Source organism: Erpetoichthys calabaricus, chromosome 16, assembly GCF_900747795.2.
Source record: "Erpetoichthys calabaricus chromosome 16, fErpCal1.3, whole genome shotgun sequence".
Classification (NCBI taxonomy): Eukaryota; Metazoa; Chordata; class Cladistia; order Polypteriformes; family Polypteridae; genus Erpetoichthys; species Erpetoichthys calabaricus.
Genome location: NC_041409.2, coordinates 78,730,913 through 78,755,003, shown reverse-complemented (window position 1 = coordinate 78,755,003; position 24,091 = coordinate 78,730,913). Strand labels below are relative to the sequence as shown.

The following is a 24,091-nucleotide window of genomic DNA, read 5'->3' as shown; positions in this document are numbered from 1 at the left end:
CTACCTTGTGCCCTGTGTTGGCTGGGATTGGCTCCAGCAGACCCCTGTGTTAGGATATAGCATGTTGGATAATAACTGACTGACTGTTAGGCGTTTCCCTACAGAGGAGGTAAGTTTTTTCCCTTTTAAAAGTGGTCCCTTGTCTTAAAAAGCTTGAGAACCCCTATGGTTGACTGCATTATGTGCAAGCAGAAAATGAATGAAGGACAAAAAGGAAGGATAAAAACAAATGTAAATATTAAATAAATTGAACTTTTTATTATTAATTCATTTTGTGGTTCAACTGGATGCTTTTGTAGCGATTCAAGTCTATCATACCCCGATGGAGTGGCATACTATATATTCTCCGAAAGACCTCTGCAGAAACTGCTTATGGTAGTAGCTCATCTTTCGATTGGGTATCACAGGCCGACTGACATAACTATTTATTTCTGCTAAGGCAGCACATGTCACAAAGCAAGACGAATCAATTGAACACCAATGCCACTTTGAAGAGACTCGTGCCGCCGTGTCACCAAGCAGAATAAAATGAGTTTAAAATGAATGGATGGGTTCCATTTAATACCTGCCACGATTATTTTTTTTCCTGCCAAAAGACAGAGTTTTCTAAATTTGCGCTAGAAAGAGAGTTTAAAAAGCTATTAAAAGAGAGAACACACGCAGCCAGGAACCTCCTGTGGACCGGTACTCGTGGACTAAGTGCTTGTCACGTGACCTGCAGTGACCGGCGCTTCCGATTGGACGGAACCCGACGAGCTTTAGGACCTCGGGTAGCGATTCCAGCTAGCAGGAAGGGGAAAATTTAGCGCGAACTCTTGGAAATGGCGAGTAACCGTGTGAAAAATAAAGTATCCTCAGCTTTCAAGATGCGGGGACTCATTCTAAGGCCGTGAGTAAATCAGTCAGTGTAAAGTCGAATCTTGGTGTTTAGTGTGCTACTTTGGCGTAAGTAGTCGACTGCCTGCCTTTCCGGGGTTCCGGAGACGGCCCGTTTTGAGGCGACCGAGTAAAGCTGCAGACTCGGACTTAAGGCAAGTTGCCTCTGCCTTGCGGTGCATGCGTCTGTATGAAGCGATGACTCTACAAGTCCTCTTTCCTGATTTTTGTTTTTCTGGAAGATGTTAGTTTTAGTTCAGGCGTTTTTTTATTATGATTTTTTTATTTCATTCAAACGAAGGTTTTTCCTTTATATTCGCATATCATCGTTCTTCGTTATCTGTTGATTATCAGTATGTTCTGCAAGATTTTTTACAGTCAGTTTTTGACATTTATTAGTGATCAGTTCTGTCTCAGTTTTTCTGTAACTCTACAACCAGTATACACCTTCTAAAGATGTACTGAAAGACATGCATTAAACTCTTTACACAACAGTAAGGCCAAGAGAAAGTGGAATCAAATCAATTCAATTTTCGATTTAAAAACTAAAATGCAGCGTCCCTGGAATTGAACTGACATTAAGTACGCAAGCATCCATTGATGTAGCAGGAGAGTCGTTTTTAGAGTTAAACAAGAAAGAGTACTTCAGGGTAACAAGTGTGAAGGGGTGGTTTTCAGATTTGATAAAATGTTATTTGATGAGACTGAGCTTGGGTAGTTTGCTGTGTCTGATGATTTTTTTCCCCCTACAGTTTCTACACTACTGTTATAATAACAACCTTAATCCTGTTACATCAACATTAGGACAAATCAAACACTTAATCAATATCTTATTTTGCAATTATTGCAGTAAATTAAGAGAACAGTGTTTAGCTCTTGCTGCCTCACAGGCAAGCATCCTGAGTCCAAATTCTGGATCCATTTGTTGTCCGCGTGGAGTTTTATGTTCTCCGTATATCTGTGTGGGTCTGTGGGTACTCCAGTTTCTTCCATAGTTTGCTTATTTGACAGTTCTAAATTGGCACCTGTCCAGGGCTGTTCCTGCCTTGCATCCAGTGCTGCTGGGAGATGCTTTGGCCCCCTAAGTCCCTGAATTAGATTATTTGCGCTTGACAATGTTACAGTTATTTTATGTAGAAGTAAAGTGAGAGAATGGGTTGAAAATTATTTGTTGTCACAGTTATTTAAAGATATTTTCAAATTATTGTGAACATCTGTACACCTGCTTATCCATGCAATTATCTAATCAGCCAATTATGTGCATAAATTCATGCAAATATTGGTCAGGAGCTTCAGTTCCCATCAAAGATCAACATGGTAAAAAAGTGTGATTTCTACAGAAGTGCACTATATATGTCGACATGTTGACTTTATTCTTGACATTTCCACTTTAATCTCGACGTGTATGATGAGAATGGAGTCGACATGTTGACTTTGTTGACATTTCCACTTTATTCTCGCCGTTTATGCCTTATATCTTAGCATTCTAAATGTTCAGGGAGCAGGAATATCATGAAGTGAATGTATTCTGTGTGGTGATCGCTGCCTGCGCCTCCTCTTAGTGCAGAGGAAATCAGTTTAAGAAGCACGTACCGATTAACAACTGGGTCGAGGAACACTTAACACAAAGCATTTAATGTGCTACATAACTTATAACGGGGTTTGAGAAAATCTAGTAAATGAAATATTCATATTAAGATGAAGTTTAGTTTACCACATTCTACTTTAATGTCAAACTACAAGAATAAATTGGAAATGTCAACTTTAATCTCGACAACATGTTGACTTTATTCTCGTTATAACCGTCGAGATTAAAGTGGAAATGTTGACAATAAAGCCAACATGTCGACTTTATTGTCGTCATAAACGTCGAGACTGTGTCCGGATTTTTTTTTTCTTCACCATGGCCCTAATACGCTTCCGTAGATTTCAGTGATTTTTGAACTTGGCACTTGGTTCTGGACGGGCGTGTTTGTGTATTTCTCTAACTACTTTTTCTTTAATTTTTACATACAAAAAGTCTGTAGCGTTTATTTGGATTGATGGGAAAAGCAAAAAGTGTGCAGTGAGTGGCATTTCTGTGGACAGAAATGCCTTGTTTATGAGCAAGGTCAGAACATAATGGCTAGACTGGTTCAAGATAACAGACAGGCTTAGATCAGGGGTCCCCAACTCCAGTCCTGGGGAGTGGGGGGCTGCAGTGGCTGCAGGTTTTCATTCTAACCCTTTTCTTAATTAGTTACCTGTTTTTGCTGCTAATTAACTTCTTTTGAATTAATTAAGGTGAGCAGAAAAGCATCTCGGAATGCACAACTCATTGAACCTTGAGGAGGATGGGCTACAACAGTGGACGTGTAATCCTGTGAACATGAACCAGAATCTCAAAGGAATGAACGCTACATGCTTGCACAATGCAACATATTTTTTTGTCCACTATAGAGCAGAACATTAATAGAGTGGAAATGTTTTCAAGTTACATAAGCAAATTCATTCTCTGAAGGCACCTTTATAGTGTAGCATTAGTGTTGAGTGCCACAACGGATAGATTCTCTGCTCTTTACATGGCTGTTTGAGGTGACGCGCTATCTGTAAAGGGACTGTTTGCTTTTTGCCACACCAGTTGGGGGGAAAAAAAGCGCATGCGGCTGCAGAGCTGCCATTTTTATTGGTGCTTCGGCTATAGATGATGCAATGCCGGCTTATTCTTTGCGTGATTCATCTCTGGCTGATGTAACTTGTCCAGTACCATTGCAGTAGCAACTTGCATGCATTTGACCGCTCCAATTACATTTAGAAAACCAGACACTGCTGTAAATTGCACTTTGATGTTTCCTAGTTCAACCACAGTGTAAGCAAATCCTATCTATCTGGATGACAAGCGGATAATACCATCCTATACAGCTGGCATGGAGTGACTCGGTGATGATTGTGAAATACCCGATCGGTCAGCCAGTTCACGTTGAAAAGCTCCTGTGACTAAAAACATGAGAGTGGACAGAACTTGCAAAGGAGCAAGTAGAGCCCAATTTCTCAAAGTCTGCGTTTGTAAAACCGGTGCCATTTCAGCACACGGCTCCAAGAGGATAGCACTTGGAAATTGAAATCAACTTAGAAGCCAGCCATCATCAACTATAAATGCATGCTCTCTTCTAATTCTTCCGTTTCCTCTAACAAAGCTAAAGCAGCTATGGTATTTGGAATAGTTTGGCCATTCTGTGCACCATTGTATTGTTACAGATTGATTACAATCAAGTGAATTAAATTTGTAAACAATATGCAATTAATATCTTTTTATTTTTGGGAAATCCTGTGTCATGGATGTGAATACGAAAAAGAAGGGGAACAACACAGAAACAGTAGTATTGGTTTGACGCTGTGTGCTGACTATTTGCAAAACTGAACAGAAACATGTGTACGCAATGGTCTGAGGCTGCCGTGAAAATATGCGCGGCTTTATGCAAAGTTTAGTTTTTGTATATTGTGACATGAGTATAAAAAAGGCCATACACAACATTTTTGTGCATATGCACCATTTATACATGAGACCCCAGATTGTTTACACTTGGCTTTTGGGATAATAAGCAGCACAGTGTTCGAGGATCTAAGATTAAGTTTGAGAGTGTAAGGGGACAGACTCACCAAAGTATTAAACAGTACGACAATTCATAGTCTTATGTACGATTAGGAGTATCTTAAAATCAGTTCTAAAGGACAGAGGCAACCATTGCAATGATATTAAGTACAGTAAGATGTGACCAGATTGTTTTTTTATTTTAAATAAACTTCAGATGATTTATGTCTCTTTATGCAGTTTCATGTTTTTTAGGTGTAATTTTTAAAACTTAGAATCATACCTAAAGTTGCAAATTCACCTTTGATGTATAAGGTAATTAGAAGTCCTCACAGGTGGCGCAGTGGTAGTGCTGCTGCTTTGCAGTAAGGAGACTGTGGAAGATTGTGGGTTCGCTTCCCGGTTCCTCCCTGTGTGGATAGCGCTTTGAGTACTGAGAAAAGCGCTATATAAATGTAATGAATGAATTATTAGAAGACTGCCACGAAAAAGGAACACAACTATATGTGTTTTCTTGTTGTCTTGTTGTTTTTTCTTTTGTGTGTTGAAGATATAATACTATCTTTGCTGAACAGGTCACATTTACAAAAGAGCATTGTTTTAAGAGGACATTTTAAATGTTGAATCAGGGTAAAAAGTATGTCAATCAGTCATTTTCTGATCTGCTTATTCCAGAACGGGGTCGCAGGGTGTGCTGGAGTGGGGGGTGTTTTACCCTGTTCCAGCTAGCAAGGCAGAAACAATCCCCTGAATGGTGTGCCAGTCTGTGGCAGGGTGAACACACACACAACAAACTAGGGCCAATTTGGCATCGGCAAATTAAATATTGTCAAAGTAAATATCAATTTAATAACAAATTTACACATAATATTGGTTATGCTTGGGTATGAATAAACATTGACACAATGACCTTGAATTGTTATGCTAAATAAATGGAAAGTGAATTTGTTTTCATGCTTAACAGGAATCTGTTTAATTTCTGACTTAAAATCAAACTTTTTCCTGTTTATTTGTTTGCAGGTCATCCCCTGTACATATTCTACTTGGTACTGCAATGATTAGCTAAATATTTATTAGTGTAAACCTGATGGTTGGTCACTTGAAATGTTTACAGAAATTAAAAAGGATATAACAAAGAGGTTCATGTTTCACACATTCTTGCATGCTTATATATCTCTACATATAAAATCTACATTTATTTGCTCTTTCAGCGAGGCCAGTAAGTACCTTACGGAAGTGCTGTCCTCTGTCAATGAGTTGGACTTCGAAGATGTTATTGAGCGTCTTCTTGACGCTGTGGAAAAGCAGCCATGTAAGTACAGCTAGATCTTTAAATTTCTTTCTACACAGTTAAAGTTATAGAATTAGAAAACTGTTGTACTTTGTCTGTTCTAAATCTGATGTCTTGTATCTTTTTATTGTTACAATTACCTTCGTAATAGTGGAGGGTGTGGAAGAAGAGATTTTAGAGCTGTGATGAAGAATAATATGTGTTGATTCTCAAACTTTGCACCATGGACCACCTTTACTTCCAACAGCCCAAATGTCTTGTTTTTGCACTTTTTCTGTTTTCCAAGCAAGCACATGTAAAGATATGATGAATACAGCATGTTGTACCACTTAGTTTTTACTGTTAAAACTTAAAAGAAAAAAAAATTGCCTCATTGCCTACAATTCAAGTCCAAAAAGCCGCAGGAAACCTGCTAAAGATGTGTTGCTCGTGTCACTTCTTCCACATAACTAAACGGCAGCTTTCAACTCCGTGCCTCCTTTTGAATTATATTGTCTATCCTGACAACGTTTATGTGTTTTCTCCCACCTCTGTTCTGGCAAACTGTAAAAAGATTATTTTCACTAACACCACTAGATTCAGAGGTGGGATTAATGCTTGGGTCATAAGGCTAATGAGTAGCCGATTGTACTGACAACTCATACCTTATGTGTGTTTCTTATTTATATTATGTTGTATTAATTGTCTGTTGTTGGTATTAGACTTTTCTTAGTCTTTAAGAGACCTGCAAGTAAGAATCTCATCACACTGTGCACAAACAGCTTGAACTTCAAGCTTGAACTTGAAATACTATTACAGGTTTCTCCAATACAGTTTTCCCCATCTTCAGCTCATGAGACATTTGTACTTTTGGTTATTTTTTTTTAATATATATACTTTCTGGTCATAATATCTTGTGTTGCACTTCCAGACAATGATATGATAACAATGAGGGAGGATCTTTCAGTTAAATTACTTGTTCAATATAGAGTGAAAGGCTAGCTACAGATTTTATGAGCTTCTTAAAATGTAAATCCAGCACGTGATACTGCCTTGTCATATAAATCTTCAAGTACCCTACAGAAGACATATGTTTTTTTTTTTTCCTTCTCTCATACCAGTGTCCTCTAATATGATTGAACTCCCATTAGTTGAATTAGCTGTCCAGGAATGTAGCCAATCCGGCACTGAAACTATGTGAGTAGCTTCCAAGTTATCCGTGTGTTTTTTGCTTTCTTGTGTACTTTTGGATGAGGTACTGCTCCATTTTGTTTACATTTATACATTTTTAGTCATAACGTCTAATGACTTTCCTCTATAAATCTCTATAAATGCAAAAATCTTGTCTGTTGATATGCATCAATGTGTGTGTAACTCACTTGCCATTTTAAAGTCAAATATTTAACACTGAGGTCTATTCCAGTTTCTTCTTTTGCTTCTTTGATTCTCTTGCACTTCTGTCATATACCTTTTTGTTAAAAATTGTTAAATAGATTGTCAAATAATCTTTGTTTTGTTTTAATATGCAGCATCAGAAGTTATTTCATGGCAAATCAGTTTTATAATACATTATACCACCTGAAAATATGTTGAATTCTAATCCTATGTCTATTAAGTACTGTAAGCAGGTTCACAAAAATCTTTTTTTTTTATTCCTAGAGACCATGTTTTTAACATCATTGGAGCATTTGATGTTCCTCGTTACATTTACAGTTCAGAAAGGAAGAAGTTTATACCGTAAGTAACCACTGTATGAGGAGTTTCCAGTCTGTATGACAGCTTGTAGCGCAGTGAATCAAATTTCCTTCAAAATTATTAACCTTCATTATAATGGTAAAAGGCAGTTAATAATAAAAATAATAAAAAGAAAAAAAGAGCTGCTTTCAGTATTTTAGCAGCAAACAATGAAATAAGAAGTGAAGGGCATTAAGAACAGGAAAGGGAAAATGAACAAATAAACATACAAAAATATGGAAAATGAAATAACTGTTCATCTGTCAATTTTCCATCTTTATAACTCAGTTTAGTGTTGTAGAGTGGAAATGTCAACGGAAGGGTGGAGAATCTACCAACCAACATGAAGTCCAAATCCAAGTAGAGCAAATATCTCAGAAGAACTTTGAAAGCTTGTGGCTACGCATACTGGGTTTTAGTCAAAACAGCAACATGGCCAAGCAGGAACATCTGACTGTCAGGCAGAGTGTTTGAAACAATCTTGAGGATTTTTAACTATCAATCAGTTCCTACAGTAGGTATTTAAAGTTAGCAACACATTAAGAAAGAAGCTTGCACATAAATCAAAACATAAGTGTAGCGTTATAATATATACAGTCCAATGCAAAGAGGAATGCATAGACTTGCACATTAGGAAGATGAAAAAACGCTCCAGAAAAGCATGTCTCTTCAGGATAATATTTAATGATTTACCTGCCTTTAAAAGCCAAGGACAGCAATGCACATTGACGGAATGTATATTTGAGGAAACATATGCTATAACTGAATAATATAGAGAACATTATATTGAGCCCTTGTGATTTACATGTCTCTTTTGTTTGTTTTTTTTTTGTATAATTTTTTTGTAACAGTACTGTAATGTAACAGATGAGCACTATGAAGATGGAATAGTGACCACTTGAAATTTCTGCCTCCCTTTATGTTTCAGCCTGTCCATGAGTGGTCATCATGGTCCGACACTGTGTGGCAGTGCAAAGGATAAAGCTGATCTGTTTCGGGAACGGTACACAATTCTGCAGCAAGTGAGACTTTATTCTATAAAAATAAAAGCTTACCCTGATGTTCATTATTTTCACTTACTTCATTGTCTGGTTTACACATATACCTGATCACTTAAGATTCTTATTCTACTATTAAAATGATGCAGTATGGTATTGTCTTTGTTGAAAATATATGGGTGACATGCTTTACACATAGGACATTGATTTCTCTTGAATCTTCTTGCTTCCCTTTTTTTTAAGAAAGGGTTGTGCTTTAAAACTAATATGCATTGTTTAGTTTTTCTGAGTGTCTTCTTTTTATTTTGTTATTGTAGCGAACACATAGGCATGAGCTGTTCACTCCATCAGTAATTGGCTCAGATCCCAGTGAAGGCAGGAACAAATTCCAGGTGTGTAAATTGCAGAAAATGTTGAAAAATAATCATTCCATCTGGGTGGCCTGTTCAGTTGCATGGTGGTGTACGAGACTCCAACAAGTTGTCTATGCATGAAAACATTTGAAAGCTGATTCATATCGTATCCACTTCATAAAACACCTTATCATGTATTTGTGATCATGTGCCCTTGATACTTGCTTTAGATATAATATGAAATGGTGCATCTATATAACTTGCGTCCATCTCCAAAATTAAGATGAACATTTGAATTAAATAATAATGTTAACTGTGAAGAGAACACACCATGAAGTTTTGCTGGGGTACAGATGCTGCTAGAGTGTGCTCTTGTCTTAATCCTCATGTATTGCAAACCCATTTTCACATGAAAATTTTGATGGGGACTGTTGTATGTTCAGTCTACAACCTCTAAGTCCAGCATTCCTTCATTAAAATTGAATAGCCACAAAAACATAAGAAAAAAATTGGATGTAAAATTAGCCTACATTTTCAAAGCTAAATGCTACTGAGGAACAATTGAAACTACACAAGTTAAGCTTTGGTACTTCAAGTAGCACAGATACAGAAAATGCAATTAATACAAAGATAATTGAGAAATAACCAATATCTTTTATTTTCCTTAGTCATATGCCTTTTAATGAAACTGGTATGCATATAAAATTTGCAATGTACCCCATTGTCTTTAATAATATGCAGTAGAAAAGTGACAAAACATTGTTAAAATTGCATTTGTATTTATGGAAATTTTTTGCTAGACTCATAAAGAACAATGCAATTCAGGAAGAAATAATTTGCTGTTATATGGTGCTACAGTGGAGAGATGTTTAGGAAAGTAAAGTTGAGTTTCTCCCAGCCTAGGTAGTCTCATTCACACTTAACAGAGGTAAAGCTGAAACTGGCAAAAGACATATTTGGGTAAAGGTTGTATTGATAATGTGAATGAGATTATGTTGACCCACAGTTAATTTTTGGTATGGGGCATGATAATCATTTTACATGTATGTAATAGATGTATCAAAAATGATGTACTCTGAAGAGCTGATGTGTGGCTATGTGTGTTCATTCATTTATTCTACTTAAACCTGTTTTGCTTTTGATAGATTGTTGGAGACTATGGATACCTGACAACTATGCTAAATTCTTTTTTTTTTTCTGAGTCGGGTTGCTCAATGTTGGTCTGTTTAATACAATTTTAAAGTTTTGTAATGAATTTCAATGTTTTCAATACATATTGCTTGGATGTAAGAATCTTTCTTTACATTTTTGTATTGCAGTTAAAAACTGTAGAAGCTTTGCTGGGAAGTACAGCAAAGTTGGGAGAAATCATTGTTCTTGGAATGATAACACAATTAAAAGAGGTACATTAAATCAAACATGCATGTCTAAGTTAACCTGATAGAATTTCACTGAAAGAAAATTACAGCTGGTTGTTGAAACCCATTTTAAAGTGTCTTTTGTTTCTGCTTTAGGGGAAATTCTACTTAGAAGATCCAACTGGATGCATTCAGCTGAATATCAGCAAAGCAATATCCTTTAATCTTGTTTAGTTTGCATTTGAAGCATTTGACCTGCTCACTGCTGATTGAACTACATACTTTCTTCGTCATATTTTTTGCTGGTTAGGAAATAGAAAAGCACAGCTGAAGTTTTTAAGCTGTTCTGGTTTTCTGATATAAATAGCTACACAATGAAACACAGATGTCTTTCTTAACAAAACCTCACCAGTTTCATAGTGGGCTGTATACGGAAGCTTGTTTTGTTTTAGCAGAAGGTGAGAAGTCGGTTCTCTTTTTGCTGTGTTATCACTTATCCAAACCCTGTATAGCTTCTTTTTCAGAAACCACTCTGACAAAGCATTAAACATAATACCATTTTAAAACACTAAAAACAGTTTGTATAAATAAATTATGTTAAGTGTTTTCCAAGTGAAGACTGCAATTTAAAAAAAAAAAAAAAAAAAACTGCTTAATGGTTGTTATTAATGTTTATTTAATTGTACCACTTTTCACCCACAGTCCTTTCCTTTGCTTTTTACAGTGCTGGGTATCCTTTAGAGACAAGATCTTTTCAACTTATGTCATCCAGGACCATTTTAGATATATATTCATTAGCCTTTTTCCTGATGCTGCTTCCTCTCACAGTTGTCAAAGCTCTCCTTTTTACCTAGGTTCATTCTTCACCTTTCATGCCTTAAGCCATTTAATGCTGTTTCTCATTGCCAGAACGACATATTACTTCCATATCATTTCTTTCTGTCAACTATGCACTCACCTTCCTCTCTCTTCATGAAACTGCTCATTTATCACATAATTTTTCTTTCCAGCTTTCCATTACTGAGTGTTTTACTTCTATAATTCATATATCATCTGGTACTTCTGTGCTATTGCAGGTCCTGTCAAATGCCTTTTTCAAGTTTAAGTCACAGATAGAAATTTATACATTGTAAAAAGCTTGAGCAATGACCTAGCCATAGGAATGTATTAAAACCAGAAAGGTTTGTGTAGTATACTACATATGTTAAAGATTCCTAAAATTAAAGACAGTTCTTTCCCTAATTATATTTTGCCGCACTGCGCTACATTCCTTTGCACGCAAGGTTAAATTTTACATTATTCATTAGTATTTTGAGTATGCCATTTTGTTAGCTGTTGAAGGGAAGTACAACTTGAAATCAAGCTGGAGCAGCCCCTCATTGTTTTAATGTGGAAACCATACTTCCATCCTTTGTCCTTACCTGCCTTGTTCAGTTTTGGAGTCTTACGGGCCTGAAGCAAATCATCTGGGCATAAGATCAGGCATATTTTTGATCACTAATTAACCTAACCTGCAGAGCTTATGAACTTAGTAGGTAAACCACAGTAGCCAAAAATGAACATGCAAACTTCATGCAGTCCTGGCATTTAAGCCCAGTTTTCTGGAGCTGTACTGAGGCTGTGCTAACTACTGCACCGTAAAGCTGCCTTATGATAACTCGCCTCCTAATCTCTTGAAGTAATTCCATCTTTAATATTAATGCTGCCTTCCTCATCATTCAAAGCACCACTGCCCAAGGAAACTTAGGAAATTCTTTCAACCAGCTGAGAGGATTTTTATTTTTTTCATAAATTCGGACTGGTGTATTTTCCTATTAGAAATAAACTGAATTGAATTTCCTTAGTTACAAGGTTTTTATTGTTGTTGTTTCTGCATCACTGTAACTGGATTATTTAAGCATGTCTGTGTTTTCATATCTCCTGTAGATGAATTAAATGATTGATAATTAATGATTAGTAATCGCACACACTTTGTTATCCACTGCAGGCTCATATGAGGATGGCGTTTTTCATGTAAATGCCTTTGGATTTCCTCCCACAGAACCTTCAAACACAACCAGGTCATTATTATAGCTCTCTTTTCTTTTTTTTCCACCACAGCCTTTAAATATTTGCACTTGCTTACATTGTTACACTTTCACAGAAACTTTAGAAATTTTATCTGTTTACTATACAATACAAGTGAAACATTTTGACTCGCATAGTTGAAGAAATAGCGAGTGAACTGCATGAGAAGCCAAATAAAAATGTGTTAACCATTGTTTCAGTGATAGAACTAGAATGCTGCTAAATTCCAAAAAAACTTACTGTACTTTGTAGGCGCACAGCAATTTTTCACAACTGTGCTTTTGCTGCTGATCCTGTGTGCTAGGTGTATATGTTTGTTTTAAGTTATAAAAATACCATCTAACACAAGGATTTGTACATCATAGCAACACTCGTAGTAAGATGTGCAACTAAATACCTTACATTAATTTATCAGTCTTTTGTGTACCAGACTGAAATAGGCAACTATGATTTTGGCAATCAGTTTTTGTTTCAAAATGCCACCTTTCCATCCAGTAAAGCACCATGTAGAAATGTAGCTATGTGTAAGTTATAATTTCTAGTGCTCTAATTTTTTTTTTTTGCTTGCAGGGCCTATTATGGGGACATTAATTTCTTTGGTGGTCCTTCATCAACATCCGTTAAAGCATCAGCAAGGCTAAAACAGTTGGAGGATGAGAATGAAGATGCCATGTTTGTTTTTGTTTCTGATGTGTGGCTGGACAGTGTTGAAGTGCTTGAGAAGATTCACACCATGTTTGCTGGTAAGTTAATTTCATGCTTCTTGTTTTCAACAACCAAGCATGCGTAATTCCTGCATGTACATCTGCTTATATCCACTTCTACAGAATTTTTGTTTTTTTAGCATCGAACATGCATAACATGACTTATTTTGTTCCTTCATGCAGGTTACTCTGCAATGCCTCCAACTTGCTTCATTTTCTGTGGAAACTTCTCTTCGGCTCCTTATGGGAAAAATCATATAAAATCACTGAAAGGTAAAACATTTTGCTGTAGGACATGTGATACAGTAATCCCTCCTCCATCGCGGGGGTTGCGTTCCAGAGCCACCCGCGAAATAGGAAAATCCGCGAAGTAGAAACCATATGTTTATATGGTTATTTTTAGAATGTCATGCTTGGGTCACAGATTTGCGCAGAAACACAGGAGGTTGTAGAGAGACAGGAACGTTATTCAAACACTGCAAACAAACATTTGTCTCTTTTTCAAAAGTTTAAACTGTGCTCCATGACAAGACAGAGATGACAGTTCTGTCTCACAATTAAAAGAATGCAAACATATCTTCCTTTTCAAAGGAGTGCAAAGCAAGCAGTCAAAAAAAAATCAATAGGGCTTTTTGGCTTTTAAGTATGCGAAGCACCGCCGGTACAAAGCTGTTGAAGGCTGCAGCTCACACCCCCTCTGTCAGGAGGAGGAAGAGACAGAGAGAGAGCCACAGAAAAACAAAGTCAAAAATCAATACGTGCCCTTTGAGCTTTTAAGTATGCGAAGCACTGTGCAGCATGTCCTTCAGGAAGCAGCTGCACACAGCCCCCCTGCTCACACCCCCTACGTCAGGATCACAGATAGTCAGCGCAAGAGAGAGAGAGAAAGTAAGTTGGGTAGCTTCTCAGCCATCTGCCAATAGCGTCCCTTGTATGAAATCAACTGGGCAAACCAACTGAGGAAGCATGTGCCAGAAATTAAAAGACCCATTGTCCGCAGAAACCCGCGAAGCAGCGAAAAATCCGCGATATATATTTAAATATACTTACATATAAAATCCGCGATGGAGTGAAGCCGCGAAAGGCGAAGCGCGATATAGCGAGGGATCACTGTATATAAAGTCTGTTATTGTCTTTTCTGTGTTACAATAGATATTCCCAATCATTTTTAATACTTGCTTCCTGCATATTTGTATTTAGATTCCCTGAAAGCCCTAGCAGATATAATTTGTGAATATCCTGACATTCATAAGAGGTATGAAGTTTTTAAGTTTCCTACCAAGAATGTTTATCACCAAACATACTTTTTCTTAATCATGACTTTTCCTGCATGGGAAGATTTTAAAGCTTGAAATGCATCTATCCACATACTGAACTTGTTTAATTGTGTAGACCTGGCACTTTTCCTGGAATTTGATACAACCATGAAGTATTACATGTTTTATTGTGTAAACTAGTATTACATGTTTTATTGTGTAAACTGAGTATCCTGATCTTTTTATTTATGCCAAGTGGAAACACACAAGAATTGCGGAATATTTTATAGTACTAGCTGCTTTACAGTGGGAATTTTGTATAAAACATAGATTAAATTGGCATCAAGCACAGTCTTCCCTTTAGTCAAAAGGTTTGTAAACTTGGAAAGTGGCATGTGTAATATCTAATGAAAAACTTGAGTTTTGCATGTGTACTTTTGGGCAGGGTTTTGAGGTAAACATTTCAAATCTGTTTTTAAAATATGCTTTTCAAATCCCAATTAACAGCAGTCGCTTTGTGTTTGTACCTGGTCCTGAAGACCCTGGTCCCAGTACAATCCTACCCAGGTAAGTGCAAGCTTGGGTGTAATTTATGAAGATACTGCAGGTCAAACACTGGCAGTCGTAGGATTTGCAGATCATGTTGCAAATCTGATGACATATAAAATTGGTATAAGGAAAAAGGTAAAGATCATAGCTGTACTGAAAGAAAGAAAGAAAAAAAAAGGTTAGAGTCGAAACATTTAAGCTGTATAGCCTTGCGGGGCTAATCTTTACCCTTTTTCCCTTTTGAAGATATATGTTGAGGCAGGCCTTCACAAAGGAACAGTTATGGTGTTTGGGCAAAATTTTTAAATTGTTTCTTTAGGTAAATCTAGGTTAGAAAACTCACGTTCCTATTGGTAAAAGAGAAGCAGATTTTGTTTTGTGGGTTATTTAAAGTCTGAGGCGTGTCCAGTTGCAGATTAAAAAGAACCATCAAACATGATGGTCACCCGGGTTTTTGGGAATATTTGAATTGTTAGTAGAATAAAAAGAGATGGTGTAATTTATTTTGGGTTATAACAACAAAAACATTTATTTACATAGGACATTCTCACACACAAATAATTATAGACACATTACAAAGGGTTACAGAACAAGTAAAAAATGTAGAGTAATTAATTGTTCGTGAAAAGTTATTTAGCACTAAAAGAATGAGACTGTAAATGTTCATCTTAATAAACAAATGCTATGGTGAGAGGAAAGAAAAAACACCAAATATCACTGGAGTAAATAAACCTTTATGGGTTCCAAGGCCAAAAGATTGCCCACCTTTCTCTGGGTATTCTAACAAATACTGTATATGTCAGAGATTACTGGTTGCAGCAGTATTTGAGTATCCTAGTGTAAACATTAATGTAAGGCCTCTGTCACCATTAAGAAATCTGATATACATTCTTACTAAACAAACGTAGCTATAATGAAAAGCATTGGTACTAGATGCATAAAAATCAACATAGGAGATCAGTATTTCCTTGTAAGCAAATTACATGCAACTGTTTGTGTTAACCAATATGCAATTAGGAGGCAATGCATCAGACTTCTTCAGCTTGACGGCATCCTTCACCGCCGGTGTCCACCAGCGGGTTCGGGGATTGCCGCCACGACAGGCACCGACCACCTTATGGCCACAGCTCCGGTCAGCTGCCTCAACAATAGAGGCACGGAACATGGCCCATTCGGACTCAATGTCCCCCACCTCCCTCGGGATGTGGTCGAAGTTCTGCCGGAGGTGGGAGTTGAAGCTACTTCTGACAGGGGGCTCTGCCAGACGTTCCCAGCAGACCCTCACAACACGTTTGGGCCTACCACGCCTGACCGGCATCCTCCCCCACCATCGAAGCCAACTCACCACCAGGTGGTGATCAGTTGACAGCTCCGCCCCTCTCTTCACCCGAGTGTCCAAGACATGTGGCCGCAAGTCCGACGACACGACCACAAAGTCGATCATCGAACTGAGGCCTAGGGTGTCCTGGTGCCAAGTGCACATATGAACACCCCTATGCTTGAACATGGTGTTCGTTATGGACAATCCGTGACGAGCACAGAAGTCCAATAACAAAACACCGCTCGGGTTCAGATCAGGGGGGCCATTCCTCCCAATCACGCCCTTCCAGGTCTCACTGTCATTGCCCACGTGAGCATTGAAGTCTCCCAGCAGAACGAGGGAGTCCCCAGAAGGTATGCCCTCTAGCACTCCCTCCAGGGACTCCAAAAAGGGTGGGTACTCCGAACTGCTGTTCAGTGCATACGCACAAACAACAGTTAGGACCCGTCCCCCCACCCGAAGGCGAAGGGAGGCTACCCTCTCGTCCACCGGGGTAAACCCCAATGTACAGGCTCCAAGTTGAACCCGCTGGTGGACACCGGCGGTGAAGGATGCCGTCAAGCTGAAGAAGGAGTCCTACAGGACCCTTTTGTCCTGTGGGACCCCGGAGGCAGCTGATAGGTACCGGCAGGCCAAGCGGAATGCGGCTTTGGTGGTTGCTGAGGCAAAAACTCGGGCATGGGAGGAGTTTGGGGAGGCCATGGAGAATGACTTTCGGACGGCTTCGAGGAGATTCTGGTCCACCATCCGGCGTCTCAGGAAGGGGAAGCAGTGCAGTGTCAACACTGTATATGGTGGGGATGGTGCGCTGCTGACCTCGACTCGGGATGTTGTGGGTCGGTGGGGGGAAATACTTCGAAGACCTCCTCAATCCCATTAACATGCCTTCCAATGAGGAAGCAGAGCCTGGGGACTCAGAGGTGGGCTCCCCCATCTCTGGGACTGAGGTCACCGAGGTGGTCAAAAAACTCCTTGGTGGTAGGGCCCCGGGGGTGGATGAGATACGCCCGGAGTTCCTCAAGGCTCTGGATGTTGTAGGACTGTCTTGGCTGACACGCCTCTGCAACATCGCATGGACATCAGGGACAGTGCCTCTGGATTGGCAGACCGGGGTGGTGGTCCCCCTCTTTAAGAAGGGGGATCGGAGGGTGTGTTCCAACTACAGAGGGATCACACTCCTCAGCCTCCCTGGAAAAGTCTATTCAGGGGTCCTGGAGAGGAGGGTCCGTCGGATAGTCGAGCCTCGGATTCAGGAGGAACAGTGTGGTTTTCGTCCTGGTCGCGGAACAGTGGACCAGCTCTATACCCTTAGCAGGGTCCTGGGGGGTGCATGGGAGTTTGCCCAACCAGTCTACATGTGTTTTGTGGACTTAGAAAAGGCATTCGACCGTGTCCCTCGGGGAATCCTGTGGGGGGTACTCCGAGAGTATGGGGTACCGGCCCCCCTGATAAGGGCTGTTCGGTCCCTGTACGATCGGTGCCAGAGCTTGGTCCGCATTGCCGGCAGTAAGTCGAACCCGTTTCCAGTGAGAGTTGGACTCCGCCAGGGCTGCCCTTTGTCACCGATTCTGTTCATATCTTTTATGGACAGAATTTCTAGGCGCAGCCAGGGTGTTGAGAGGGTCCAGTTTGGTGGGCTCAGGATTGGGTCACTGCTTTTTGCAGATGATGTTGTCCTGTTTGCTTCATCAGGCCGTGATCTTCAGCTCTCTCTGGATCGGTTCGCAGCCGAGTGTGAAGCGGCTGGGATGAGAATCAGCACCTCCAAATCCGAGACCATGTCCTCAGCCGGAAAAGGGTGGAGTGCCCTCTCAGGGTTGGTAGCAAGATCCTGCCCCAAGTGGAGGAGTTCAAGTATCTCAGGGTCTTGTTCACGAGTGAGGGAAGAATGGAGCGTGAGATCGACAGGCGGATCGGTGCGGCATCCGCAGTAATGCGGGCATTGCATCGGTCTGTCGTGGTGAAAAAGGAGCTGAGCCGCAAGGCGAAGCTCTCAATTTACCAGTCGATCTATGTTCCTACCCTCACCTATGGTCATGAGCTATGGGTAGTGACCGAAAGAACGAGATCGCGAATACAAGCGGCTGAAATGAGTTTCCTCCGCAGGGTGTCTGGGCTTTCCCTTAAAGATAGGGTGAGAAGCTCAGTCATCCGGGAGGGGCTCGGAGTAGAGCCGCTGCTCCTCCGCATCGAGAGGAGTCAGATGAGGTGGCTCGGGCATCTGATCAGGATGCCTCCTGGACGCCTCCCTGGTGAGGTGTTCCGGGCACGTCCAACCGGGAGGAGGCCCCGGGGAAGACCCAGGACACGCTGGAGGGACTATGTCTCTCGACTGGCCTGGGAACGCCTTGGGATTCTCCCGGAAGAGCTAGAAGAAGTGGCCAGGGAGAGGGAAGTCTGGGCATCTCTGCTCAAGCTGCTGCCCCCGCGACCCGACCTCGGATAAGCGGGAGACAATGGATGGATGGATGGCATCAGACTTACCATTAGGATTTGAGAAAAGTGACCTTAGGATGCTTGCATTACTTGTATAATGCACCAAATTGGCAATGATCCCTATGTGTGGTCCTATCCCAGACCACTAAATCATTTTTGGGGTTTAAATTTAGTCCTGAATTTCACATGTTTTGTCTACTGTTGTTCATACATATTAGATTACCGTTACACTTATTACAGAGTGTACCCACACATGCATTTTTTTCCTTTCCTTATCACTAATACAAAGTACTTAATTGTTATCAAGTACTGTTGTTGTTGTTTATGTATGTTTTTCAGTTGTGGTATGGCAAATGCCCTGCTTCTGTGTAACGTGTATTCTTTGTCTCCCCTTAGGCCCCCTCTTGCTGAGTACATTACTGAAGAGTTCAGACAGAAAGTCCCATTTTCATTATTCACTACAAATCCTTGCAGGTAAAGCTCTAACTGAAAGATGAGCTTTTGGGGTTAAATCTTCAGCACAGAAGATTAAAAATTTAAGTCCTTGGAAACTACAAATATCTAGAGATAAATGATACAGTAGCCTGCTAAAACTTGTCTCCATTTCATAGAAGTTGTAGCTAGTAGTGTCCTCCATCATCTGAAGAATTTTAATATAGATTGTGAATGATTTTAATGTGTGTTTAAGGCTGATTGGTGACAGAGTTGCTGCATGTATAGATATGAAATTAACATTTGGATCTGCCAAGTTGTTTCTTAAAATGTTTTCTATAACAGCTGTTGAAGACTGACCTCTTCTGGTCATACATAAGATTTGCTGCTCTTGAAGCATAGCCTGGCTTTAGAAATGCTTTTTAATATAAATATTTATTACAATTATAACTGTGACCTTTTCTCTTCAGAATTCAGTACTGTACACAAGAAATTGTTGTCTTTCGAGAGGACATGGTGAACAAAATGTGCCGAAACTGTGTTCGTTTTCCAAGCAGTAGTTTTGATATTCCCAATCATGTAAGTTATGTGACACACTCCATTGCATTTCAGTCTATAGGGGGCTTCAAATTATATCTTAAAATATACTTTTGTTTTATCTTCTGTGGTTCTCAGTATACTTTGTCTAAACGATGCATCATTCCAGTAACCTCTAATATCTCCCACATGCAAATTCAGCTTTAACTAAAACTGATATCAAACTCTGATATATATTAATTAGGACAGTCACTTCTTCCACCTTACATTGTGTCAAACTGAGCAGCTCACTTATAATTTGAGCATAAACAGTTTTACAAAAATGTTTGATTAATTTTGAAATAGTGCTCACCTTTTTTACTTAAGCAGACAGTGGACTATATATAACCCATTAAGAGTTCTTTTCTCCTGATGTTGTTGGGATAGGCCTCAGCTGCCTGAAACTAATGGGTGTAAAAACTAAATGAGAAGGCTTCCAGCTTATGGCTCAGAATGCTAAAAATGTGTTCAAATATAGTTAAAACACAAAACCCCATTAATTAAAAAGTAATGTGCTATAAACCACAAAACCTGAATTAAGTACATAGTGTATAAATGTATGTATAGAGGTATTTATAAAAAAAATATTGTGCTAGAGACCTGTATTTGCAAAGTGCCTTGAGATGCTGATCATTATGGGGAATGCCAGTTTTAAAATAAAGATTGTTATTTGTTTTATTCCAGTTTGTAAAGACTATTTTATCTCAAGGGCACCTCACACCCCTCCCACTTTATGTCAGTCCTGCGTACTGGGCCTATGACTATGCCTTGCGGGTGTATCCGGTGCCAGATGTCATTGTTTTCGCAGACAAGTATGATCCATTCAACATAGTGAATACAGACTGCCTCTGTGTTAACCCTGTAAGTACTGTTTATTGTCTCATGTTTATATGAAAAGGGTACTAGGATTTTAGTTCAAGAGCTTTGAGTAGCAGATCTTAGACTGTAACATCTAAATAAAAAAAGGATCCGTGTAATGTTTGGGGGCTAGGTATGTGCAGAAAATATATTATAATTAATGTCATTTTTCAGAACAGAAAAGAGAAAAAATCACTTGATTAAACACCTTAACCACAAGAATACTGCCTGTTATTTTAGTTTTCTTCAAATAATTTTCTGATTTCTGCTTATTTTGAAAGAAGCCTGGGAGCAGCTATTTCATGTAGGGGTGCTTTGCTTATCATAGCCATAATTTAGAGAGTCTTCAATTATATTTGGAAAATGTAGTCAGTTAGAGTAAAAACAGTCTTGGATATTTATTTTTTTTTGCTGGTAGAGCCTTATTTGCTAAATCCATTAAATTCCTATTGCTTATATTTTTCTTGAGTAACAAGTACATTCAGAGCTTTTATTTGGTGACACAAAAGGATTGAATAATCAGAAAAGAGGAGTGTGTTGCAGGCATGCAGTAACAGAAACCCATTAAAGAAGTGACATATTAGTTCTCATCCAGCTATTTGGTATAGATCTGTTGAAACAGTCTCCAGTTGCTCCATTATCCTCCCACAGTCCAAAGAAATGCAGGTTAGGTGGAATGGAGACGCTAAATTGTCCCTAGTGTGCGGTGTGTGTGTGTGAAAATATATTCACTCAGTGATGGACTGGCACAGTTTCAGGAGATTGTTCTTGCCTTGTGTCTTATGCTTGCTGGGATAGGCTTCAGCCCCCATGTCCCTGCTCAGGATAAAGAGGATTTAAATGATGGACAGAGGGATGGATGTTGAAACCGTGTGATCTGGTGGCACAGTGGCCAGTGTTCATACTGTGAATCATTGGGGGCCCACAATAGGAATGGAAAAAGGATATGGATGTCATGTACTTCACGGCACACAAAGGACTAAACATATTAATAAAACAAGAGGAGGTTCATAAGTGGGCTTAGGATTTAAACAGTGGAAACAAATGTGTCAGTATTCGGGTTTCTTAATTAAATTAGTGGGGGATGTAACTGGGGGTTGATCATAATGTTATTCATAAATAAGATTTGGAGTTGTCCTTCTTCATGGTTACAGTGGGATATGCTGGTATGGAACCATTTACTAGTGGTATACCCAGATGAAAAATGGAATAAGGATGGTATGTCTTTTTTTTAATATACAAGAAAAGAAAAAGTAATGCAAAAGCAACACACTGTAATGAATTACATTTTAGAATAAGTAATTATACAATCTCATTACTGTACTTACAACAGCAGTAAGTGAATAGAAGTTACATTCCCAAACACTGCTCTTGATATCTGGCCTACAATGTGTAAAACCTTTCTTTTCAGTCAGTAACTGAACCATCTTTTCCACTTGAGGGATAGCAAATCATATAGATAATGTCAAATGCTGTTTGAAAAGTTAGATATGGGATTAGTAAACTGGCTTTAGTCTGCAAGCATTTCATTTCTGTGTTTTTATTGAACATCTGTATTTACTAGTAAGTCACACACACACAATCCCATTGATTTTCAATGAATGTTGAAGCAGGAGAAACAATCGGTTTTTCAAATATCAGCAAGAATGGCCTGGTTCATAAACAGATTAGGCAAGGTGTTATTGCAAGATTATGGAATATTCTTAAACCATCTAATTTTATCTCCTAGTTTGTTATACTTTCTCTGGGTATGACATTAATCTGCATCCGGCCCTGCGTATAGGCCCTCCAACCTGCACGGAAAAATTTGGGGGGTTAGTGGCAGAAGTGACACTCCAGCCACCATTAAAAACCTCACACAGGTTCCATTCCATCTGAACTAGTGTGGTGCTGAGGTGTCACCAGTTGCATGGCTGCACTCGGGTCCTAATCTGGGATCCTGAGTTGGTTTGTCATGTGGTCGGTGCGGCAATGCGCTGTATCAGCACGTGCTCCTAATCTCCTCATTTGACATTCACAAAATAATTCTGCCTATGCAGTAGGACAACATACACCAACTGATAGACAACCTCTATATAAAATATGAAATAAAGTTTAACATAAAACAAAAAAGTAGGGACACCGTAGAAAACTTGAAGTCTCCTGAAATGCAAATTTACTAATTCCCAGCCATTAAATCCTGTGCATATTTGTGAAATAGAGGATTCCAAGGGGGAAAAAAAGATGCAATTACTGGAGAGCTGGTATAAATATGACCTGCAGCTCACAAAGTTTTGTTCTTTGATGTAAGAGAGAGTGAGAGAATTGAAACAAAAAGAAAGAAGTTTCTGTGTATGTAATACCTAATGAGTCAGTGTAGGCTTTGGAGTTTTGCTGGAGGAGTAAGCACTTGTCCCTGAAGTACAATTGCTTGTGCTAGTATATTAATTTAATATACAAATGATAATACTTAATGTTTTGCTAAGAGAATTAATTTTTAATACTGTTAGATTGTTCAGTTGCTGCTATGGGTAGTTTAGCTGCTATTAGACTAAGTGCCTGCAACCAGACTCTCTTTAAGGATGAAAACATTCACTTTTTACATTACATGCTTTGAATCTTCAGGGTTCTTTTCCAAGAAGCGGCTTTACATTCAAGGTTTATTACCCATCCAGTAGAAGTGTTGAAGACAGGTGAGCTTTCTTTCTTTCTCTTTCTTTCACATAAGATGTGTAACTGAAAATGATGGTTTTGCCAGCTTTCTGGGGATAGATTGTACAGAGAACTACTACTTACTCTGTATGGTGAGTATTTGGCCTGAAGAAGAGTCACAAAATGTGGCTCCTTATAATTGAGAAAAAAGTTATGTATACAGTATATACAGCAGATAGCGATAGAGGATATTAAATTACTTTTATATTGCAAACCTTTGTGGTTGATAAAATGGATTAATTTAGAAATATTTAGATAGAAAAGAGTATTCAGAAAGTCCTGATTAGCAAGAAGTACAACTGGGGTTCCTGTTGTTGGTTAGAATAGAAGAGGTCAAGTGCAGTAAGCCAAGTGTCGCACTCCTAGACCTCTTTTGGCTTGAGTGGTTCAAGTGATTACTTTTTTGCTGTCCATGGACAGTGAAGACCAAATTTCACACCCCAAGTGTCAAGGTGTGGCGGCTTGCAAGAAGGACCTTGCCTGTCTTAGAACAATCTGGTTACATAATGTATGATTTGTTTAAATTGTGTTCTTTGCATATTAGTGAATTGTGGATCTTAATTTGTCATTTGTTTTCCACAGCAAACTCCAAGGACTTTAATGAAAAGAACTTCATCTGCTGTCTTCATATCATCTAGTGTATTTATTATATTAATTGTTTTACACGATGTTTTTGTATAAAGAAAATGTGATACATGTAAGTTTAGTATTAATTGATATTTCAGTTTTACATAGATTTATATATATTTTGTTTTATTTGATAAGAATTTAATATTAAATCTTTTGTCGCTGTTAGTCTACCTTTGGCCATGTTGTCAATAAAGATATGTCTTTACAACTTAATGAAGATGTATTCACAATATATTTGTTATGAAGAAGTAAGCATTGGGAAAATAAGGCTTGGCAACCTGAATAGCATCTTTTATCTAAATGTTACAAATCAGATTTTTTCTTAAACATACCTGGATATTTGTCTTTAGTTGACACATAAGTAACATTTTGATTATTTTAACTTATCTCATGCTTGCAGTAGCATTTAAA

General features: G+C 38.8%; 2 protein-coding genes across 2 annotated transcripts in view; both read left to right on the top strand.

Annotated features, from left to right (window-relative positions):
* Positions 1-24,091, top strand: part of lrr1 (leucine rich repeat protein 1) — a 147,318-nt gene that overhangs the window by 108,133 nt on the left and 15,094 nt on the right. The gene's annotated exons all lie outside the window — the stretch shown is intronic.
* Positions 747-23,893, top strand: pole2 (polymerase (DNA directed), epsilon 2). Its single transcript, XM_028821309.2, has 19 exons — positions 747-889; positions 5,659-5,759; positions 6,839-6,914; positions 7,377-7,454; positions 8,380-8,473; positions 8,767-8,841; positions 10,122-10,205; positions 10,317-10,373; positions 10,570-10,618; positions 12,148-12,220; positions 12,798-12,970; positions 13,115-13,204; positions 14,132-14,186; positions 14,695-14,754; positions 18,890-18,967; positions 19,396-19,504; positions 20,186-20,362; positions 22,964-23,031; positions 23,633-23,893. The coding sequence occupies exons 1-19, from the start codon at positions 822-824 to the stop codon at positions 23,649-23,651; spliced, it is 1,584 nt and encodes a 527-aa protein (XP_028677142.1). The 5' UTR covers positions 747-821; the 3' UTR covers positions 23,652-23,893.